This window comes from Brachycentrus maculatus, unplaced genomic scaffold (genome assembly GCF_059751285.1).
Source record: "Brachycentrus maculatus isolate JH-2025_06_01 unplaced genomic scaffold, ASM5975128v1 h1tg000090l, whole genome shotgun sequence".
NCBI lineage: Eukaryota > Metazoa > Arthropoda > Insecta > Trichoptera > Brachycentridae > Brachycentrus > Brachycentrus maculatus.
The window spans coordinates 2622857-2648140 of NW_028280844.1; the positions used below are offsets into that span (position 1 = coordinate 2622857).

Below are 25284 nucleotides of genomic sequence, written 5' to 3' on the forward strand. Positions count from 1 at the left end.
CTTGTCGAAACCGGTAGGTTAAAATTTACGAATAATAAAAAAGTGGTTAAAACAAAGTTGTTTAATTTTATAAAGTAAAGATATTAAAAAGTATTTTGCAAAAGGAAATATTAACATAGCAATTTATTTCAGTATCAGGAAATCAATAATTATCCACGCTAAGTACAATTTAATTGAGAACTCGATTAATTCGATTAAACCATTAACAATGATTAATATACCGTTTCGCCCCCAATATTTGGAATACTGAATTTTGCACAATAACAATTCTGTCGATAGTTATTCATATTTAACTCGTTTGTTACCGCTACACCTCCACTGGGCCTTGGGTCGGATTTCTAAAGGGTTATAATTATTCCGAATCCGAACCTAGCGGTCCAATGGGAGAGGGCTGTAAAACAGAGGTCCGCGGTTTTGACCGCGATTTGGTTTTCTATATACCCGATAGCGTTTGTTTTTTTTTTCATTTTGGAAGTGCACGAGTATAAACTACACTGGTGTACTTCTAAAAAATTTTGTGATGGACTTACAATCTTGTATTTATTTATATTGGCAGTGACAGGTATATTGAAAGCTTTTAAATGTAAATTCACAGTAAAATCGGGATACAATTTTATATTGTTTCACATTTTCAATAAATTTCGCAACTTAGTTAAAAAAAAATTGCTTAACAAGAGCAGATCTATCAGGAAGCCTAGATGCTTCTGTATCAGATCTTCAGTATCAGATCAGATCATACATAGATGAATTTGAAATTCTGTTTTTTTTTACAAATTTACAAACAAGTATTTGGACACACTCAAAATATGATGAATAAAAATAACTGATTTCTATACACCCGGTAGCGCAATTTGTTTTTTTTCATTACGGAGTTATTTTGACATTTTTTCACATTTCAACATAGATGAAAAAGAACATAAAAGTGTGTTTTTTTTACAGATTAGTAAAAAAACTATTTGGACACAATAAAAATATTGGAAATACAAATCCATTACTGGTCAAATTATAAGTTGCATAAAAAAATATGTTATCAGGCATTATTCAGTATGTAAAACGAATCCGAGGTTCGGATCTTGCTTACATTCAAATAAAGGATCTCAAGGAGTTCCAGAATTTCGAGTACTGTGGTTGACAATCTTGGGTAGAATGGTTAATGGTGTATATGTGTAAAGTTATCTATGACAGGTTATAAGCCCTGTAATTACCCAAACTTCCATATTCTTCCTCATTTATGTTGAGATGTCAATATGCCTGTATTCTACTCGCTTTTGTAATATTAACATGTAATATTAATCCAAAAAAATGTTTAAAGTTTCATATGATCTTTTGATTTTATGAACGTCACTCCAGCATTTACTTAATAAAACAATAGAATACGAGTATATACCATAAATATTTATAAATTAATATCTACGTGGGAAGCGCTTGTCAACGTTTTTGTCATTTAAAAGAACTTCCAAACAGATCCTTGATTTTTAGTATTTCACTTTTGAAAGCTAACGGTAGAAATTTTTCGATTCCAGGAAATAAATAAGTTAGTTTTGCAAAAGAATTATTATTTATAACTACATTTTTCCTTTTTGATAGATTTCCATTCCTCCTCAAAATTTAGACATCAAAAAATTATGACGAAATGAAATGAATTTTAATTTCTAGCATCGACTGTGGGAAAATTATTTTTCAACAAAGCTTGTATTGTTTGGAAATTTAATTATAAAGCACTGTACATTATGGAGAAATTCGACTCAAATTTGTAAAATTTAATAAACAAACGTTGTAAATCCGCCTCGCAGTACTTTTATTTGAATTCGGAACCAAAAGAAGAACCAACAAAATGAATAATAATTCAATTAGGATTTTCTTAATAACACGACTAAAAGAAGTCAAATGTTGGTACAGATTCGGTTTCTCCGATCTGAATTTTGACTTTCCGAATTAACCCAATTTAATATTGAAATTTGCTACTTACTGATACAAGAATTAGCATTTATACAAATTTTAGGAAATTTCTCAGGAATAGAAATTTCCATAAATTGACTTTACCGAATTGTCTTGTCAACATGAAGTTGTTTTGGAATACCTGCATGTAGTTCTTTATCACTTTTACTCTTAAAAAATATTGGAAAGAATCTATATTTCGTTAGTTGCTTCTCGTTGGAAGGGACAAGGTGGAAAGTGATTTAATTTGTCAATCATGGGTAGAATTAGTGAATGTAAAGTTATCACTTAACTACGCCTGCGACGTTCGTAAGCCATGTAAATACCCAGACCCCATATTCTTCGGTGTTAATATGTCAAAAATTAATATAAGTTCAGTGACACAACAATATATTAAAATAGGTTTTTAATATTCATGTTGTAAGTTGCCTTAATATTCAGTAGAAAAGAGAAAAAAACGAACGTTTATAACGTAGATGATCTCAAAAAAGCAGAATATATAATGTGAAGCTGAGGTAAGAAATGTGAATATAATCACGATTTTAAATAGTGCGGAAATAAATTTCAAAGCGAAATAATCAAAAGTGTAATTTTCTTTTGTGAGTATGGACAATTTACATAATGGTTCATGATCAATTTATGAAGGTATCAGGAGAGCAGATGCTGTGATGAGGTGCATTTTCCATAGAAAGACAAACCTTGAGAATAGCTCATATCTTTGTGGGTCCCGTGTTGGAATCATGTGCTGGTGGCGTAGGAGAACACGTGCTCACAGCGGTAATATCACTCACCTGAGAAAGAAATAAGAAAAAAAAAACTAAAATTTTGCATGTGTGTGGTGTATTTTAATTTGATAACCATGTGAATGTATAGAAAAAAATTAAATAACGTAAATGTTGTCATGTATGTAAATGTTGTAAAAGATTTATGGATAAATTATTTCATAAGGATTAATTGAATATTTTGATACAATTGAATATGCATTTTTTAAATCACCAGTTTCTAAACATCCTGTACAGTATACTATACATCATATACATACATGTATATCAATTGACGACGTTTTTAAAGCTTCTTTAAATACATTAAAAAAATCTAATATAATTAATGATCATAATAAAAATATTTTAAATAACTCTAAAACTTCATACAGAAATACGGTTCGTTTAATAATTTTCAAATAGACTTCAAAAACGTTCATTTATTCATCCGTTTTACTTTAGAAAATTTAAAAGCTTTGTGCAACTTAATATGGTAAGCAAATATTACTATAAGAGTGGTTAAAATTATACGTAAGAAGCTTATAAATAAAACACGCTCGAAGAATTTTCTAATACATCCAAACATAAAAAGGATTTGATCCTTAGAAAATGAAATTTTCAGCGCCACACAAGATGTTTGGTATTTGAATTTTTAATGCTTGAAACACAAAATGGTATTCGCTTCACAATCAGAAACCAAATACGGGGGTTTGTTTTTCTTAGGTTTCAGAATTTGTTCTTTATGAATTATAAATATGAGGGTCCTCACAAGGGTTTATAATGACTAATAAGATTTTAAGGTTAAACACTTATTTGAAAAAATCGTTTAAAATATAAAAATCATTTTAACATAAATAAAAAAAAAGGAAATTGACTTCCTTAAAAAATCCTATATATTCTTTCCAGAAGAATTTTTGTTTGAATTGTATTTATTAAGAAAACAAATAATGAATCTTAGAGAGTTTCTAACAATAATTCCTCCCTTGCGTCGTTAAAAAGAATGGCCTTAAAGAAATTATTATGCGTACATATTATTAGATTACCTATGTCATTCTTTACAAGATTACGTGTTTATATTCGTATTTATATTTAGGTTCTGTTTAGTAAAAGATTATTGTAACTTTATTATAACTTTATGTGAATTTTAAGGCATTTGTAATTTTTAAGAGTTCTATTCAATATTAACCTGGACTTGTACCTGAAGCGGAAGACTGATCACTGGTTTCATATGATGCAGTGCCATGTGGACCATCGGGTGCGGATAATGGTTTTGAATGAATGTGTTGAATTTTTTTAACTCCCAAAATTAGTTCAACATAAATAAACTTAAATTTGTACAATATTTTTTTTTAGCTGTGAAGTCAAATAGAGATCATCAGATAGAATTCAATTTAAATTTTCGTATAGCGATCTTTTACGCTGAATAAATTGCTACTTATTTTAATCATTGATAAAACTAGTTTGTTCTGTTAATTAGAGCTTTAACTCACTATCAAGCCTTACTCATCCGTTGTTATTTGTCGGTATAATTAACTTAAAAACGCAAACAGCGTATATTCTATATATTTTACTTTCAACACATGTACCTACTCGTACGCAGCTTCGGTGGCATGTTGTAAAATTTGATATTTCTTGTTTTTCTTTTATGTTTATTGGGTTATTTAAATTCAAAATTCAACTCACTGTTTGCAGAGAATACAGATTTACGAAGTGGGTTTGTGTGCTTATACTTCGTTATTCAGAATAAATACACCCTGAGGGAAGGATAAACATAGAATAATACATGTGCGACTTTTTTCGACTACTATACGCGCAAAAATATAACCATTATTGTATCTTCATTTCCACGTGGGGTTGACGATGTTAACCTTTACCATGGAATTGCTTGAAATCGTATTATCGTATTATTAGATTGACAAAAAATCAATCTTCGTTTGATATTTACATGCGTATACGTTTACAATATGTAACATATGGTATAGCCAAACGTGTTCATGATTGTAATGAAATATATTTTAAAATTAAATTAGACAAAAATATATACAGGGAAATATGATATTTTCTCATTCCTTTTTTGTATTCAGTCATTTAAAGCTTCCCCATCCTAATACATATATTTTTTTGTAAGATTTTTATAGTTTTTAAAATTTATCACTGTATGCATAATAAATTAAACCCCAAATATAAGTGTCCTGGTTCCAACTCTAACGAATGGAGGTGAAGCATGGAGTTGGCTAAAGAAGACTGAAAGCAGTCAAAATGCAACGTCTCAGACGAATGTGAGGCCAAACGGTGTATGATGTTTGAATGGTTATATAAGAAAAAAAATCAAGGGTAAAATAACCGTTATCGATAAAATTAGTAAAGGTGCAGTGAGATGGTTTAAGCACTGTTTGTATATACAGTTTGGTGTGGCATTCTATTCTTTCGACATTCCCCTACGGAGAAGCGACGTGATCGTAAGTTTATAAGTTCAAATATAAAATGTATTAGAAATCATTTATATTCGAACCATATATTTTATAAATGTATTAGACAGAATGGAATAGAAAAAAGAAGAAATGGAATAATTAATTGAAATAATATTTGGACATTTAAAAATGAGTATTATTGTAAAAAATATTTTTAATTCCATATTTTCATAATTAAAAGCTGACCATATATACACAAGTTTCATTAATTTATCACTATGATATAACTACAAATACATTCCGCAAAAATACATCATATAACAAAATAAAGTCAAGCAGAACACATTTCATCTCGCAAATAAAAATTCCCCCGAGGGCTATTTGGAAAAATGGAGGAAATTTATACAGACTGAATAAAAAGCGAATGAATGAGTATTATAGATAGACGGTATAATGTGTATCTGTGTATCCAATCCACACAGAGAGTCACACAAATCCGAAAACATAACACTGTCCACTCGCTACTGCCTGGGGCCATTTGACACAACAGTGTTGGGTTTGGCTGGCGTGATGGGGTATGTATAACATAACACGGCCATCGGAATCAGGTCATTGGATTCCAAAATATCAGATTTAATGCGGAAAATTCATGCTGATATATTTGATTATTTATTTAATTTTTTATGGTTCACTCTAGCATTAAAGTGGGCATTTTTTAAGTGTGGTCTAGTTATTTTTTTTATTTACTTGGTAAGTATCACAATTTTTTTTTAAATCTGTTGCGACAAAATGGATAGATATTATTACCACATAGTTACTGATGAATCAATTGTTTTATTATACTAAAATTGACAACAGAAAAAAAAACTAACTAACCATCACGCCGCTTCCCCGCAGGGGTAGGCAGAGAGAATAGAACGCCACACCACTCTGTCTTTGCAAACATTCTTCGCCTCTTCCACGTTCATGCATCTCCTCATACATACCCGCCAATTGTTTGAATTCCTAACCTGACCACTTTTAAGTATTTGGCATACCTGAACGTGCCAAGTTATAATCAGTCTTCCTCTTCAAAAAAAAAAAAATAAATAAAAAAAAAAAAATTGACAATGTGATATCAATATTACCTTTTAGTCCCTTGACTAGGTTTTATTTATTTTTTTAATCTGTCTTCTTTCTCTTCTTACCCTTATCCGCACCCAATAGAGCATAGGACACTGAATCTCATCGACGCAGTGTTATCTAGATCGTTAATTACGTGAAGGAAAGTGATGAGTACTATTCCAGGGTGATATTAAATACATAATAGAGTGAAAAATCACTTTTTACCCCAGAATAATCATCTTATACCTGTATATTAACTAGACATATTTTTGTAGGCCTTGTAAACGCCCAGATTTTCATTTTTTTCACCTATGTTGAGATATCAATAAAAATATATTTTTATAAATAATTACCAAGTGGAAAAAATCTAGAATTTGTAAACGATAATTTGGACAAACTCAACATATTGTGATAAAACCTTTCCGACTGTATTCCAGGAACACTAAACAAATTATGTTAAACAAATCGTCGAATAATACGATTAATTGAAACATTTTCAGAAAATACAAGATTAAACGTTTCAACTTTATGTGCTTTGAGATATAATTAATCATACCACACGTGTCCCGGATTTTCCAAGAATTAATTTGCCGGGGACAAGTAGAGGATAGAACGCCTGATTACGTGAAATTAAGCCGGAGTTTCAAAACCCTATTAGGTACTTGCAAAATCTGCTAATTAGTAACTTAGCTCTGAAATGTTTTTGATTACGAGTTTTCCCGCACCCTTTACCCCCGAATAGGAATGGTACGAGTAATTCCTATACCTTCGAGCGTACAGTACGGAAAACGGTTTAATTAATGATCTACCTTTATTAAATATTGTAAATTATGAAACCTCTCTCCCTTTCTCTGCAAAATACCATGTTTTATCTAAAATTCCTCGGAAAAAAATACAGCAGAATATTCTCATTGAAATCCCTTTTATCCACTTAAACAAAGGGTAGATTAGAAAAACTATTTTTATTAAAGTGATTTTCATGCCAAAATTCAGAGAATGTGACTTGTGACGTTATTGGATTGGAAATGCTTATTCAAAATTTCAAATCATGTAAATTAATTCTCCGATTATTTTAAATTTTTGATACAAGGTCGACATTCATTTACGCGTGGTTGTAAAACACTCATTTAATTTTTAAATACTGGAATTTATCCAATTAAAAGTTAAATAAATAAGTTACGACTAACTTAAAAATTATTATATTTATTGATTCGGCATTAACATTGTGGAATAACATATTACTATTTTTTTTTAAATTAACACTTGTATTTACAATACCACTTAATGAGTTTTATTTTATTACACACGACTAGTTTCCAAAACTGCAGATATTTTCATGTGCAAGTGAAAAGTAAAACTACTTTAATACTAAAATTATTGATAAAATAGGATTAAAAGATATATTTCTCATTCCATTTTTTTCAATTAAAAAAATGGTTTTAATGTATATATATTTTTTAATATTATAAAACTTTGTTGTTTAGGTAATTGGAACTGTTTTCATAAACAATTTACAACTTAATTAATACAGTACTTAAAACTTTAGTAAGTTATAACACATTAGTATTTTTTTTTAAATTAACACTTGTATAATACCACTTAATGAGTTTTATTTTATTACACACGACTAGTTTCCAAAACTGCAGATATTTTCATGTACAAGTGAAAAGTAAAACTACTATAATACGTAAATTATTGATAAATAGGATAAAAAGAGACATTTCTCATTCCATTTTTTTTCTATGAAAAAAATGGTTTTGAATAAAATAATTTTTTAAATATTATAAAACTTAGTTGTTTAGGTAATTGGAACTGTTTTCATAAACAATTTACAACTTAATTAATACAGTACTTAAAACTTTAGTAAGTTATCGTACTAAGCACTTATACGGCATCGCTCGGAGGTTTGAAACTCCTTGGAAATTGTTACCTGTTTTACATTTCACGATGTTATAAGTAGTGAGTTTTCTTACCACTAGTCGAGGGGATTTTCTAGCACTCGTCGCGACAGTTTATATGCAGCCTGAATCCAAGGGAGTATTAACGTAACCGAATTAAGCAACTTACGTCTGACCTGGTTTCAACTACCATGTTGCTAGTTACTCCTGTGTCTTCTGTACTCCTGGATGGTAATTAACAATGTCAACAGTAACAGGCGAACATGAAAGGCGAGAGCGACATTCGTAGCATCGGATATCAAGGAAACATAAATAACAAAGCCAAATAAGGCGACATTAGTGATGATTAAAGATTAAATATACAGGCGTTTGTTCAGCCTCTTGGAATCTTCATTCCATAGCGGTGTTTTGGATTTCAAATGAACTCTGCCTCTCAAAGAACGTTATACAATAATGGCGCTAAGAATCAAATCTCTAGGGATATTAAATTGCACTATGGAACTACAATGTCTATGGTATTCTATAAGGGGAACACAATAATTATAGGGTACCACAAAGTACATATAAATAAACATACTGCAAATTTTATAAAGTTAATAAAATGTTCGTACCAAAAACAACTAATGAAATATTTATGCCTTTTTCAATGAATCAATCTTTAGCTACAATTTTATAAAAATGACACTATATGTATAATTGAAAAAACAGTTTTTATTATCATTGTTACAAAAAGCTATAAATATCATGTAAAATAATTTGTACGCCTCCGTAATATTAAAAAAAATAATTTTGGATAATTTAAACAGCACCATTTTCGCTAAATACTACTCTAAGAGCGCTTAAGGTTAAAGTGTATGGTAAGAGCGTTTGGCTACCTTGCTGGAGCTCCCACGTTCGATTTCTATGGAGATATAAATAAATAAAAAAAAAAAAATTGAAATTCATATTTATTCAATATCACCCTGGACTGCTACAAGCAGCACACGTATAATCATCACCTTGCTTTCATGCAATTAATGATCAAGATAACACTGCATCGATTAAATGCAGTGCCTTATGCACCAATGGGTGCAGATTTGGGTAAGAAAATTAAGGTCTTATACCTACTGATCCTAAAATTAAAAAAAGTATAATAATAATACAAAGCTTTTATAACAATAAAATATTTTGTATTTTATTAATGTAAATAAATTCTGAATGGTATTTGTAAACTCAATGATAACATATTATCTACACCTTTAGTTATTTCGGTCTGGTTTGCCTTCGTAGTAATATCCACTCAAAAATGTACAACAATATCTATTTCATGGTCAATTGTGGCTAAAGAGCTAAGCAATTGGATCAATCATCGGAGTCCAGTGTACATGATATGGGTCAGCTAGAACTCTACCTATAAACATTAGGTACTAAGTGCTAGCGATCCCACAACAGAGGTCACTTTGAATTCAACAGAACATGATATGTGGTAAGGAGGGATTATTATATTTCCTAAAGTAAAACAACTTCGTTACGTGTAGTTGTGAAAATTTATGTTTTTATCCCTTTGAATTTTGAATTTAAAAAGTGTTCCGCCGATAAAACAGTGTACGACAGAGAAAACCAAGATGGCGACGTTACCTCAATTTAATTTTGAAAATATATGCTTTTGTTCTTTTGAATTTTGAATTTTAGTGTTCCGCCGATAAAACAGTGCACGATATAGAAAAACCAAGATGGCGACGATACGTCAATTCAATAGTGAATATTTATGTATGTATTCCTTTGATTTTTGAATTATAAAAAGTGTTCCGCTGATAAAGCAGTGTGCGACAAAAAAAAACAAGATGGCGACGTTTCATCAATTTTAAGAACATGATTAACATAAATGTCGTTTTTTGTCGTTGTTAGGAATACATAACATGATTATTTTGACGAACAAAAGCAATGATTGATTATTTTATTTTAGTACGTTGATTATTTAAAAAAAATGAAGCAATTGTATAACACCAATTATTGAAAAAAATATAAATACATTAATGTTTGATTTCTGCTAAACAATTCATAAATAGTATGCTTTTCTAAAATACATCACCATTATTGACTATGTTCCCATTAAACAAATTCTCCACCACACTCTTGTTATTATTTCACCCACCACTACATACAATTGAATATTTTTTGCTTCAGTTTTTTGTAATCACCTGACGATGAAAACATCTGTAGTTTTCGAACTAGTCGTGTGCAATGAATTAAAACTCAATAAGTGGTATAATACAAATGTAAAATTTTTAAAATAATAATGATATTAAAAAAAATACATAATTTTTTACCAATTATCTTTGATTACTTGTATATCATATCATCACTATCCAAGTTCCAACGTTAATCCAAGGTTTTATCATTCATTACTTCCAGATTCAGAACGAACAAGTGTACGTATTCATCTCGTAGGTATATTTGCAGATGGGTTTAGTTTCTCGTCTATTGATAATCGCTTCAGAATGGATGAACCAATTCAGCGGGATTAGTTTTGCTTATAGCGATCCTGTAATGGCTATATTGTCTTCCGCCAATTGTGTGCTCAACCAGTCATATCGAACTACCAAATCGTCCGATGGCTGCCAAATAACTGCCAAGCCGATGTGAACGCGCCGTACGATGGAATGTATGGAAACAATAAATCAAAGAAATTTTAAAAGCGCCGCAAAAATACATAAAAGGAATAAAAACACTGTATACTTACATATTTTTTTATGTAATTTTTTTATTTATTTCCTAGCTGTGTATTTTATGCATTAATTTTTAAACCAAACACAGATTTTTCGTGTCTTCTTCAAACCCTTATCCGCACCTCAATGGTGCATAGGGCACTGCATCATATAAACGCAGTGTTTTTTTTATCGTTAACACATGAAGGAAAGGCGATCAGCCCTCCACTTCAGATACTAGTCCAGGATAATATTGAATAAATATTAGAGTAAAAAAATCACGTATATTTATTTTAACCCCCCTGGAAATCGAACCCGGGACCTCCAGAACGGTAGCCTAGCGTGCTGACCATTACACTACGGAAGCGGATGCGGAATTTCAAGTCTACTAAAAAAAAACCTTTTTATGTTAAATTTACGCTTATTCATTAGAAATTTGCCAACTGGACACTATTTATTTCATTTTGGAGATATTACCCCATGCATTGTAACCAAAACATTTTTTTCTTAGGGAGAAAACCATTTGGAGAGAGATCTGATAAAGAAACTGTGTCAAGAGACATGCGCCGAAGGAAGTCGAAAGAGGAACACCGCGTAAAGTTGATTACTGAAGAAGCCCCGTGTCAGCGTTTAATCAACGTTCCTATCTACAGGACGACCAAGCCAACGACGGACGAGAAATTTGCCATGGAAGCCTTTAGATTATTTTTATTACGGAACCTTGCTTCATTTATGGCAGGGTCTTTCAGAATCGAGAAGTGGCTTTTGTAAAAAAATGTATCTAATACTATAAAAAAGTGAACGTACGAAGTAGGCAGGTGACTAAATTAACGAAAATAAGAAAATCTTGTTTCATTCTCACACTTGAGTACAGTATTTTAAATCATATTATTTATTGATTTGGCATTCTTTTTGTGGAATACAAGGATGATTTTAATATAAAATTAAAATACTTGTATAAAACCGTTCAACGTTCACTGAAAAGTGGTCTTATACAAAAAAAACGTAAAAAAGAATAAAGTGAAATTAAATGATGATTTAAATATAAAAATAAAGTACTTGTTTAAAAACCGTTCATTGTTTGCTCAAAAATAGTCTTATACAAGATAACGATGTTTATTATGTTTTTTGAAGAAAAATAATAATATGATTATATTAATATAACAATGAAGCACTTGCATTATAAAAGACCATTCATAGTTCACCGAATAGTTTTCTTATTCATGTACAACGTTACATGACAAAGTGGAATAATATGATTAAATATACAAATTAAATACTCTTATAAGAACGTTCACAGTTCACTGAAAAGTGATTTTATATAAAACCACTCTCAAGTTTAGGGTTAATGGTGTAATACGAGTTGTTTTATAAATTTTTAACCCGTTTAAACGAGGTAAATAGCAGAAATTATTTGAGAAAGCTTAGATGCACAATCTCAAAGTTGGTAATAATACGATCGCGTGTTTCAAAATTAATTTGATGGCATTCAATTATATTTTATTGTTGAAAGAGCAAACAAAATCACATGCAAGCAGCTCGAATCACTTACGATACCATAAGAACGGTTTGATATAGGACAAGGTACTGGAATAGACTGCATGCATACTTACATACATATGTACTACGTATACGAATGGTTTATTTTATCCCAGTTCATGCATCACGGATTGCACGTAAGCTTTCGTGTACTCTCCTTATACCGAATTACTTCATTCTTGCGTTTCCTTATGATGTTTGTGGAAGTTTAACTTGTAGTACGGTTTGAGTAAGAAACAAATTAAGCACGAGGGTCGTAGTACACGCACGAGTGAAATATCCTGAGTAAGATATTTTTATATTTATACCATCTGAACGCTTTTAGTTCTATAAAATTCAATAAATAATACATGTAAAAAATACGCAATAACAATTAAATATTTTAGTGATTTTTTTTTAGTTTCTTAATTTTCAAAAATAATGATGCTAGTTAAAATACTGATACTTAAGGAACCAAGTAGACTTCTAGCAATTAATTTTCAACAACCAAAGTCAAATTAATGAAGTTAACATATACAAATATGTGGGTTGTGGTCTCGTGGTTAGTATCGCAGATTCTTGAATCAGAGTTTCTCGAAAAATTGAAGTATTTTTGTTAAAAATAAAAATGAAATCCCAAAAATTTATCTTTAAAAAAATATTTACAAAACAAATAATTTATGGTCGAGCTTCAACAAAAATGGAGTAATCTCAACAGTCTGTGTAAGTTATCAATGTAGACAAGTTGAAGTATTTTTCATAAAATAAAACTAAAATTTTGTTTTCAACCACTTGTATTTTTGGTTCTTTTCTCCAACCGGTTTCGACAAGCACCTTTTCATCTTCAGGGATGGATATGTTACCAATCATAAAATTGTGAACGATACATAGTTAGGTGAGTAGGTGGGGTAAAGGAGTGAGTAATTAAGCGAGGTTTGAATTGAGCCGGGAATGGAGGCGATAAGTTTTTATTATTATTATATAATTTCTTGAAATAAAAAAGGGAAAATATTTATTTATAAAAATAAATAAAAACAATATACAGCCCCCTGTTTTAATTTTTAAAATAAAGCACTTAATATACGGCTACAAATAGAAAAAAAATAATTTAAGTTTTTAACCTTGCATTGAAGAAAGCAAGAAATAGCAAAATACAAACATCCCATTTCACCCAAATTTGCCATTTAGAAACTAAATTTTCGTAACGTAAAGTGTGTGGTGTATTTTAATTTGATAACCATGTGAATGTATAGAAAAAAATTAAATAACGTAAATGTTGTCATGTATGTAAATGTTGTAAAAGATTTATGGATAAATTATTTCATAAGGATTAATTGAATATTTTGATACAATTGAATATGCATTTTTTAAATCACCAGTTTCTAAACATCCTGTACAGTATACTATACATCATATACATACATGTATATCAATTGACGACGTTTTTAAAGCTTCTTTAAATACATTAAAAAAATCTAATATAATTAATGATCATAATAAAAATATTTTAAATAACTCTAAAACTTCATACAGAAATACGGTTCGTTTAATAATTTTCAAATAGACTTCAAAAACGTTCATTTATTCATCCGTTTTACTTTAGAAAATTTAAAAGCTTTGTGCAACTTAATATGGTAAGCAAATATTACTATAAGAGTGGTTAAAATTATACGTAAGAAGCTTATAAATAAAACACGCTCGAAGAATTTTCTAATACATCCAAACATAAAAAGGATTTGATCCTTAGAAAATGAAATTTTCAGCGCCACACAAGATGTTTGGTATTTGAATTTTTAATGCTTGAAACACAAAATGGTATTCGCTTCACAATCAGAAACCAAATACGGGGGTTTGTTTTTCTTAGGTTTCAGAATTTGTTCTTTATGAATTATAAATATGAGGGTCCTCACAAGGGTTTATAATGACTAATAAGATTTTAAGGTTAAACACTTATTTGAAAAAATCGTTTAAAATATAAAAATCATTTTAACATAAATAAAAAAAAAGGAAATTGACTTCCTTAAAAAATCCTATATATTCTTTCCAGAAGAATTTTTGTTTGAATTGTATTTATTAAGAAAACAAATAATGAATCTTAGAGAGTTTCTAACAATAATTCCTCCCTTGCGTCGTTAAAAAGAATGGCCTTAAAGAAATTATTATGCGTACATATTATTAGATTACCTATGTCATTCTTTACAAGATTACGTGTTTATATTCGTATTTATATTTAGGTTCTGTTTAGTAAAAGATTATTGTAACTTTATTATAACTTTATGTGAATTTTAAGGCATTTGTAATTTTTAAGAGTTCTATTCAATATTAACCTGGACTTGTACCTGAAGCGGAAGACTGATCACTGGTTTCATATGATGCAGTGCCATGTGGACCATCGGGTGCGGATAATGGTTTTGAATGAATGTGTTGAATTTTTTTAACTCCCAAAATTAGTTCAACATAAATAAACTTAAATTTGTACAATATTTTTTTTTAGCTGTGAAGTCAAATAGAGATCATCAGATAGAATTCAATTTAAATTTTCGTATAGCGATCTTTTACGCTGAATAAATTGCTACTTATTTTAATCATTGATAAAACTAGTTTGTTCTGTTAATTAGAGCTTTAACTCACTATCAAGCCTTACTCATCCGTTGTTATTTGTCGGTATAATTAACTTAAAAACGCAAACAGCGTATATTCTATATATTTTACTTTCAACACATGTACCTACTCGTACGCAGCTTCGGTGGCATGTTGTAAAATTTGATATTTCTTGTTTTTCTTTTATGTTTATTGGGTTATTTAAATTCAAAATTCAACTCACTGTTTGCAGAGAATACAGATTTACGAAGTGGGTTTGTGTGCTTATACTTCGTTATTCAGAATAAATACACCCTGAGGGAAGGATAAACATAGAATAATACATGTGCGACTTTTTTCGACTACTATACGCGCAAAAATATAACCATTATTGTATCTTCATTTCCACGTGGGGTTGACGATGTTAACCTTTACCATGGAATTGCTTGAAATCGTATTATCGTATTATTAGATTGACAAAAAATCAATCTTCGTTTGATATTTACATGCGTATACGTTTACAATATGTAACATATGGTATAGCCAAACGTGTTCATGATTGTAATGAAATATATTTTAAAATTAAATTAGACAAAAATATATACAGGGAAATATGATATTTTCTCATTCCTTTTTTGTATTCAGTCATTTAAAGCTTCCCCATCCTAATACATATATTTTTTTGTAAGATTTTTATAGTTTTTAAAATTTATCACTGTATGCATAATAAATTAAACCCCAAATATAAGTGTCCTGGTTCCAACTCTAACGAATGGAGGTGAAGCATGGAGTTGGCTAAAGAAGACTGAAAGCAGTCAAAATGCAACGTCTCAGACGAATGTGAGGCCAAACGGTGTATGATGTTTGAATGGTTATATAAGAAAAAAAATCAAGGGTAAAATAACCGTTATCGATAAAATTAGTAAAGGTGCAGTGAGATGGTTTAAGCACTGTTTGTATATACAGTTTGGTGTGGCATTCTATTCTTTCGACATTCCCCTACGGAGAAGCGACGTGATCGTAAGTTTATAAGTTCAAATATAAAATGTATTAGAAATCATTTATATTCGAACCATATATTTTATAAATGTATTAGACAGAATGGAATAGAAAAAAGAAGAAATGGAATAATTAATTGAAATAATATTTGGACATTTAAAAATGAGTATTATTGTAAAAAATATTTTTAATTCCATATTTTCATAATTAAAAGCTGACCATATATACACAAGTTTCATTAATTTATCACTATGATATAACTACAAATACATTCCGCAAAAATACATCATATAACAAAATAAAGTCAAGCAGAACACATTTCATCTCGCAAATAAAAATTCCCCCGAGGGCTATTTGGAAAAATGGAGGAAATTTATACAGACTGAATAAAAAGCGAATGAATGAGTATTATAGATAGACGGTATAATGTGTATCTGTGTATCCAATCCACACAGAGAGTCACACAAATCCGAAAACATAACACTGTCCACTCGCTACTGCCTGGGGCCATTTGACACAACAGTGTTGGGTTTGGCTGGCGTGATGGGGTATGTATAACATAACACGGCCATCGGAATCAGGTCATTGGATTCCAAAATATCAGATTTAATGCGGAAAATTCATGCTGATATATTTGATTATTTATTTAATTTTTTATGGTTCACTCTAGCATTAAAGTGGGCATTTTTTAAGTGTGGTCTAGTTATTTTTTTTATTTACTTGGTAAGTATCACAATTTTTTTTTAAATCTGTTGCGACAAAATGGATAGATATTATTACCACATAGTTACTGATGAATCAATTGTTTTATTATACTAAAATTGACAACAGAAAAAAAAACTAACTAACCATCACGCCGCTTCCCCGCAGGGGTAGGCAGAGAGAATAGAACGCCACACCACTCTGTCTTTGCAAACATTCTTCGCCTCTTCCACGTTCATGCATCTCCTCATACATACCCGCCAATTGTTTGAATTCCTAACCTGACCACTTTTAAGTATTTGGCATACCTGAACGTGCCAAGTTATAATCAGTCTTCCTCTTCAAAAAAAAAAAAATAAATAAAAAAAAAAAAATTGACAATGTGATATCAATATTACCTTTTAGTCCCTTGACTAGGTTTTATTTATTTTTTTAATCTGTCTTCTTTCTCTTCTTACCCTTATCCGCACCCAATAGAGCATAGGACACTGAATCTCATCGACGCAGTGTTATCTAGATCGTTAATTACGTGAAGGAAAGTGATGAGTACTATTCCAGGGTGATATTAAATACATAATAGAGTGAAAAATCACTTTTTACCCCAGAATAATCATCTTATACCTGTATATTAACTAGACATATTTTTGTAGGCCTTGTAAACGCCCAGATTTTCATTTTTTTCACCTATGTTGAGATATCAATAAAAATATATTTTTATAAATAATTACCAAGTGGAAAAAATCTAGAATTTGTAAACGATAATTTGGACAAACTCAACATATTGTGATAAAACCTTTCCGACTGTATTCCAGGAACACTAAACAAATTATGTTAAACAAATCGTCGAATAATACGATTAATTGAAACATTTTCAGAAAATACAAGATTAAACGTTTCAACTTTATGTGCTTTGAGATATAATTAATCATACCACACGTGTCCCGGATTTTCCAAGAATTAATTTGCCGGGGACAAGTAGAGGATAGAACGCCTGATTACGTGAAATTAAGCCGGAGTTTCAAAACCCTATTAGGTACTTGCAAAATCTGCTAATTAGTAACTTAGCTCTGAAATGTTTTTGATTACGAGTTTTCCCGCACCCTTTACCCCCGAATAGGAATGGTACGAGTAATTCCTATACCTTCGAGCGTACAGTACGGAAAACGGTTTAATTAATGATCTACCTTTATTAAATATTGTAAATTATGAAACCTCTCTCCCTTTCTCTGCAAAATACCATGTTTTATCTAAAATTCCTCGGAAAAAAATACAGCAGAATATTCTCATTGAAATCCCTTTTATCCACTTAAACAAAGGGTAGATTAGAAAAACTATTTTTATTAAAGTGATTTTCATGCCAAAATTCAGAGAATGTGACTTGTGACGTTATTGGATTGGAAATGCTTATTCAAAATTTCAAATCATGTAAATTAATTCTCCGATTATTTTAAATTTTTGATACAAGGTCGACATTCATTTACGCGTGGTTGTAAAACACTCATTTAATTTTTAAATACTGGAATTTATCCAATTAAAAGTTAAATAAATAAGTTACGACTAACTTAAAAATTATTATATTTATTGATTCGGCATTAACATTGTGGAATAACATATTACTATTTTTTTTTAAATTAACACTTGTATTTACAATACCACTTAATGAGTTTTATTTTATTACACACGACTAGTTTCCAAAACTGCAGATATTTTCATGTGCAAGTGAAAAGTAAAACTACTTTAATACTAAAATTATTGATAAAATAGGATTAAAAGATATATTTCTCATTCCATTTTTTTCAATTAAAAAAATGGTTTTAATGTATATATATTTTTTAATATTATAAAACTTTGTTGTTTAGGTAATTGGAACTGTTTTCATAAACAATTTACAACTTAATTAATACAGTACTTAAAACTTTAGTAAGTTATAACACATTAGTATTTTTTTTTAAATTAACACTTGTATAATACCACTTAATGAGTTTTATTTTATTACACACGACTAGTTTCCAAAACTGCAGATATTTTCATGTACAAGTGAAAAGTAAAACTACTATAATACGTAAATTATTGATAAATAGGATAAAAAGAGACATTTCTCATTCCATTTTTTTTCTATGAAAAAAATGGTTTTGAATAAAATAATTTTTTAAATATTATAAAACTTAGTTGTTTAGGTAATTGGAACTGTTTTCATAAACAATTTACAACTTAATTAATACAGTACTTAAAACTTTAGTAAGTTATCGTACTAAGCACTTATACGGCATCGCTCGGAGGTTTGAAACTCCTTGGAAATTGTTACCTGTTTTACATTTCACGATGTTATAAGTAGTGAGTTTTCTTACCACTAGTCGAGGGGATTTTCTAGCACTCGTCGCGACAGTTTATATGCAGCCTGAATCCAAGGGAGTATTAACGTAACCGAATTAAGCAACTTACGTCTGACCTGGTTTCAACTACCATGTTGCTAGTTACTCCTGTGTCTTCTGTACTCCTGGATGGTAATTAACAATGTCAACAGTAACAGGCGAACATGAAAGGCGAGAGCGACATTCGTAGCATCGGATATCAAGGAAACATAAATAACAAAGCCAAATAAGGCGACATTAGTGATGATTAAAGATTAAATATACAGGCGTTTGTTCAGCCTCTTGGAATCTTCATTCCATAGCGGTGTTTTGGATTTCAAATGAACTCTGCCTCTCAAAGAACGTTATACAATAATGGCGCTAAGAATCAAATCTCTAGGGATATTAAATTGCACTATGGAACTACAATGTCTATGGTATTCTATAAGGGGAACACAATAATTATAGGGTACCACAAAGTACATATAAATAAACATACTGCAAATTTTATAAAGTTAATAAAATGTTCGTACCAAAAACAACTAATGAAATATTTATGCCTTTTTCAATGAATCAATCTTTAGCTACAATTTTATAAAAATGACACTATATGTATAATTGAAAAAACAGTTTTTATTATCATTGTTACAAAAAGCTATAAATATCATGTAAAATAATTTGTACGCCTCCGTAATATTAAAAAAAATAATTTTGGATAATTTAAACAGCACCATTTTCGCTAAATACTACTCTAAGAGCGCTTAAGGTTAAAGTGTATGGTAAGAGCGTTTGGCTACCTTGCTGGAGCTCCCACGTTCGATTTCTATGGAGATATAAATAAATAAAAAAAAAAAAATTGAAATTCATATTTATTCAATATCACCCTGGACTGCTACAAGCAGCACACGTATAATCATCACCTTGCTTTCATGCAATTAATGATCAAGATAACACTGCATCGATTAAATGCAGTGCCTTATGCACCAATGGGTGCAGATTTGGGTAAGAAAATTAAGGTCTTATACCTACTGATCCTAAAATTAAAAAAAGTATAATAATAATACAAAGCTTTTATAACAATAAAATATTTTGTATTTTATTAATGTAAATAAATTCTGAATGGTATTTGTAAACTCAATGATAACATATTATCTACACCTTTAGTTATTTCGGTCTGGTTTGCCTTCGTAGTAATATCCACTCAAAAATGTACAACAATATCTATTTCATGGTCAATTGTGGCTAAAGAGCTAAGCAATTGGATCAATCATCGGAGTCCAGTGTACATGATATGGGTCAGCTAGAACTCTACCTATAAACATTAGGTACTAAGTGCTAGCGATCCCACAACAGAGGTCACTTTGAATTCAACAGAACATGATATGTGGTAAGGAGGGATTATTATATTTCCTAAAGTAAAACAACTTCGTTACGTGTAGTTGTGAAAATTTATGTTTTTATCCCTTTGAATTTTGAATTTAAAAAGTGTTCCGCCGATAAAACAGTGTACGACAGAGAAAACCAAGATGGCGACGTTACCTCAATTTAATTTTGAAAATATATGCTTTTGTTCTTTTGAATTTTGAATTTTAGTGTTCCGCCGATAAAACAGTGCACGATATAGAAAAACCAAGATGGCGACGATACGTCAATTCAATAGTGAATATTTATGTATGTATTCCTTTGATTTTTGAATTATAAAAAGTGTTCCGCTGATAAAGCAGTGTGCGACAAAAAAAAACAAGATGGCGACGTTTCATCAATTTTAAGAACATGATTAACATAAATGTCGTTTTTTGTCGTTGTTAGGAATACATAACATGATTATTTTGACGAACAAAAGCAATGATTGATTATTTTATTTTAGTACGTTGATTATTTAAAAAAAATGAAGCAATTGTATAACACCAATTATTGAAAAAAATATAAATACATTAATGTTTGATTTCTGCTAAACAATTCATAAATAGTATGCTTTTCTAAAATACATCACCATTATTGACTATGTTCCCATTAAACAAATTCTCCACCACACTCTTGTTATTATTTCACCCACCACTACATACAATTGAATATTTTTTGCTTCAGTTTTTTGTAATCACCTGACGATGAAAACATCTGTAGTTTTCGAACTAGTCGTGTGCAATGAATTAAAACTCAATAAGTGGTATAATACAAATGTAAAATTTTTAAAATAATAATGATATTAAAAAAAATACATAATTTTTTACCAATTATCTTTGATTACTTGTATATCATATCATCACTATCCAAGTTCCAACGTTAATCCAAGGTTTTATCATTCATTACTTCCAGATTCAGAACGAACAAGTGTACGTATTCATCTCGTAGGTATATTTGCAGATGGGTTTAGTTTCTCGTCTATTGATAATCGCTTCAGAATGGATGAACCAATTCAGCGGGATTAGTTTTGCTTATAGCGATCCTGTAATGGCTATATTGTCTTCCGCCAATTGTGTGCTCAACCAGTCATATCGAACTACCAAATCGTCCGATGGCTGCCAAATAACTGCCAAGCCGATGTGAACGCGCCGTACGATGGAATGTATGGAAACAATAAATCAAAGAAATTTTAAAAGCGCCGCAAAAATACATAAAAGGAATAAAAACACTGTATACTTACATATTTTTTTATGTAATTTTTTTATTTATTTCCTAGCTGTGTATTTTATGCATTAATTTTTAAACCAAACACAGATTTTTCGTGTCTTCTTCAAACCCTTATCCGCACCTCAATGGTGCATAGGGCACTGCATCATATAAACGCAGTGTTTTTTTTATCGTTAACACATGAAGGAAAGGCGATCAGCCCTCCACTTCAGATACTAGTCCAGGATAATATTGAATAAATATTAGAGTAAAAAAATCACGTATATTTATTTTAACCCCCCTGGAAATCGAACCCGGGACCTCCAGAACGGTAGCCTAGCGTGCTGACCATTACACTACGGAAGCGGATGCGGAATTTCAAGTCTACTAAAAAAAAACCTTTTTATGTTAAATTTACGCTTATTCATTAGAAATTTGCCAACTGGACACTATTTATTTCATTTTGGAGATATTACCCCATGCATTGTAACCAAAACATTTTTTTCTTAGGGAGAAAACCATTTGGAGAGAGATCTGATAAAGAAACTGTGTCAAGAGACATGCGCCGAAGGAAGTCGAAAGAGGAACACCGCGTAAAGTTGATTACTGAAGAAGCCCCGTGTCAGCGTTTAATCAACGTTCCTATCTACAGGACGACCAAGCCAACGACGGACGAGAAATTTGCCATGGAAGCCTTTAGATTATTTTTATTACGGAACCTTGCTTCATTTATGGCAGGGTCTTTCAGAATCGAGAAGTGGCTTTTGTAAAAAAATGTATCTAATACTATAAAAAAGTGAACGTACGAAGTAGGCAGGTGACTAAATTAACGAAAATAAGAAAATCTTGTTTCATTCTCACACTTGAGTACAGTATTTTAAATCATATTATTTATTGATTTGGCATTCTTTTTGTGGAATACAAGGATGATTTTAATATAAAATTAAAATACTTGTATAAAACCGTTCAACGTTCACTGAAAAGTGGTCTTATACAAAAAAAACGTAAAAAAGAATAAAGTGAAATTAAATGATGATTTAAATATAAAAATAAAGTACTTGTTTAAAAACCGTTCATTGTTTGCTCAAAAATAGTCTTATACAAGATAACGATGTTTATTATGTTTTTTGAAGAAAAATAATAATATGATTATATTAATATAACAATGAAGCACTTGCATTATAAAAGACCATTCATAGTTCACCGAATAGTTTTCTTATTCATGTACAACGTTACATGACAAAGTGGAATAATATGATTAAATATACAAATTAAATACTCTTATAAGAACGTTCACAGTTCACTGAAAAGTGATTTTATATAAAACCACTCTCAAGTTTAGGGTTAATGGTGTAATACGAGTTGTTTTATAAATTTTTAACCCGTTTAAACGAGGTAAATAGCAGAAATTATTTGAGAAAGCTTAGATGCACAATCTCAAAGTTGGTAATAATACGATCGCGTGTTTCAAAATTAATTTGATGGCATTCAATTATATTTTATTGTTGAAAGAGCAAACAAAATCACATGCAAGCAGCTCGAATCACTTACGATACCATAAGAACGGTTTGATATAGGACAAGGTACTGGAATAGACTGCATGCATACTTACATACATATGTACTACGTATACGAATGGTTTATTTTATCCCAGTTCATGCATCACGGATTGCACGTAAGCTTTCGTGTACTCTCCTTATACCGAATTACTTCATTCTTGCGTTTCCTTATGATGTTTGTGGAAGTTTAACTTGTAGTACGGTTTGAGTAAGAAACAAATTAAGCACGAGGGTCGTAGTACACGCACGAGTGAAATATCCTGAGTAAGATATTTTTATATTTATACCATCTGAACGCTTTTAGTTCTATAAAATTCAATAAATAATACATGTAAAAAATACGCAATAACAATTAAATATTTTAGTGATTTTTTTTTAGTTTCTTAATTTTCAAAAATAATGATGCTAGTTAAAATACTGATACTTAAGGAACCAAGTAGACTTCTAGCAATTAATTTTCAACAACCAAAGTCAAATTAATGAAGTTAACATATACAAATATGTGGGTTGTGGTCTCGTGGTTAGTATCGCAGATTCTTGAATCAGAGTTTCTCGAAAAATTGAAGTATTTTTGTTAAAAATAAAAATGAAATCCCAAAAATTTATCTTTAAAAAAATATTTACAAAACAAATAATTTATGGTCGAGCTTCAACAAAAATGGAGTAATCTCAACAGTCTGTGTAAGTTATCAATGTAGACAAGTTGAAGTATTTTTCATAAAATAAAACTAAAATTTTGTTTTCAACCACTTGTATTTTTGGTTCTTTTCTCCAACCGGTTTCGACAAGCACCTTTTCATCTTCAGGGATGGATATGTTACCAATCATAAAATTGTGAACGATACATAGTTAGGTGAGTAGGTGGGGTAAAGGAGTGAGTAATTAAGCGAGGTTTGAATTGAGCCGGGAATGGAGGCGATAAGTTTTTATTATTATTATATAATTTCTTGAAATAAAAAAGGGAAAATATTTATTTATAAAAATAAATAAAAACAATATACAGCCCCCTGTTTTAATTTTTAAAATAAAGCACTTAATATACGGCTACAAATAGAAAAAAAATAATTTAAGTTTTTAACCTTGCATTGAAGAAAGCAAGAAATAGCAAAATACAAACATCCCATTTCACCCAAATTTGCCATTTAGAAACTAAATTTTCGTAACGTCAAATGTTATCAAAACAAAATTGAAGAAATTCCATAAAAAAGTAATAAGTGGCAATGCTTGAAATTCCATCACATCGCACGAAAAGTATGGTTCATCGTGTGTATGCGTATTTAAAACAGCCGTAACATTTGTTTTCCCGACTAAAACAATCAAATTAACATATTCAAAACAAAATGGCGGGATTATTTCTTCTACTGAGCTCGGGAAGGTTACTTAAAAACATTTTAACTCCCGGAACGGGGGCAAGTTGTACAAACTTTCCGTTTGAAATGAAAATCCCTCTCACCTTCGTGCAATTAACGACATTCCAAAACTTGAGCCTTTTCATATAATCCTAAGGTACATTACCTACGAAGTAATACGTGCTATTAAAGGCAGGGTTCTCCAAACCCCAAAACCAAAATAACTCTTTCTTAAGAAATCAATATGATTTCATTAATTGTCTCGGCAGTCACTTTGAGGTAATGTCAACCCATTTTTAATTCAATTTTTTCTTTGTGATATTTTTAGAAACAGTGGTGGGTATCTCCAAAAAAATGTTGTAAATATGTTTATAATTGTTCTTTAAATAAATGTATACAATTGTTAATTAAAAAAGGTGGTATTTACCTCTGTTTCTTAAAATCTATTGTGTCACATATTCAAACAGCATATGTCAATCAAAGTCTAAATTTTAGAGTTGTGTTTTTGGGACGTTGAAGGATGAAGAAAGTTTTCTTTTTTTAGATGGGAATTGCATTTATTATTTACCTTGATTATTATGTACAAGGTTTATAGATCATTAAGTCGATTTTTGTTTCTATAAACTAAATAAACATAAAAAATAAAGATAAATTAAAAAAAATGAAGATAAATATGAAGAAGGGATGAATAAAGAATGTAATGACTTTTTGTTTTAAACAAAAGAATAACAAATATTCAGTCAAAGGTTTACTTTCCTTTAGGTAAAGCGTCAGATTGCCCGGTCATATTTGTCGCATCCGGGATATTTGGATCTGG

The 25284-nt window shown here is 30.2% G+C and overlaps 1 protein-coding gene across 8 annotated transcripts in view; it reads right to left on the reverse strand.

Moving 5' to 3' along the window:
* The window catches only part of Ten-m (teneurin transmembrane protein Ten-m), a 514493-nt gene that overhangs the window by 387215 nt on the left and 101994 nt on the right, over nt 1–25284 (reverse strand). For 6 of the 8 annotated variants that reach the window (XM_088258104.1, XM_088258108.1, XM_088258103.1 and 3 more), the window contains exon 2: nt 2637–2729. The exons of the other annotated variants lie outside the window; for them this stretch is intronic. In XM_088258104.1, coding sequence (XP_088114230.1) covers nt 2637–2652 — 16 coding nt within the window. In that variant the 5' untranslated portion in view covers nt 2653–2729. The remainder of the gene's footprint in view (nt 1–2636; nt 2730–25284) is intronic. 8 annotated transcript variants of the gene reach the window in all.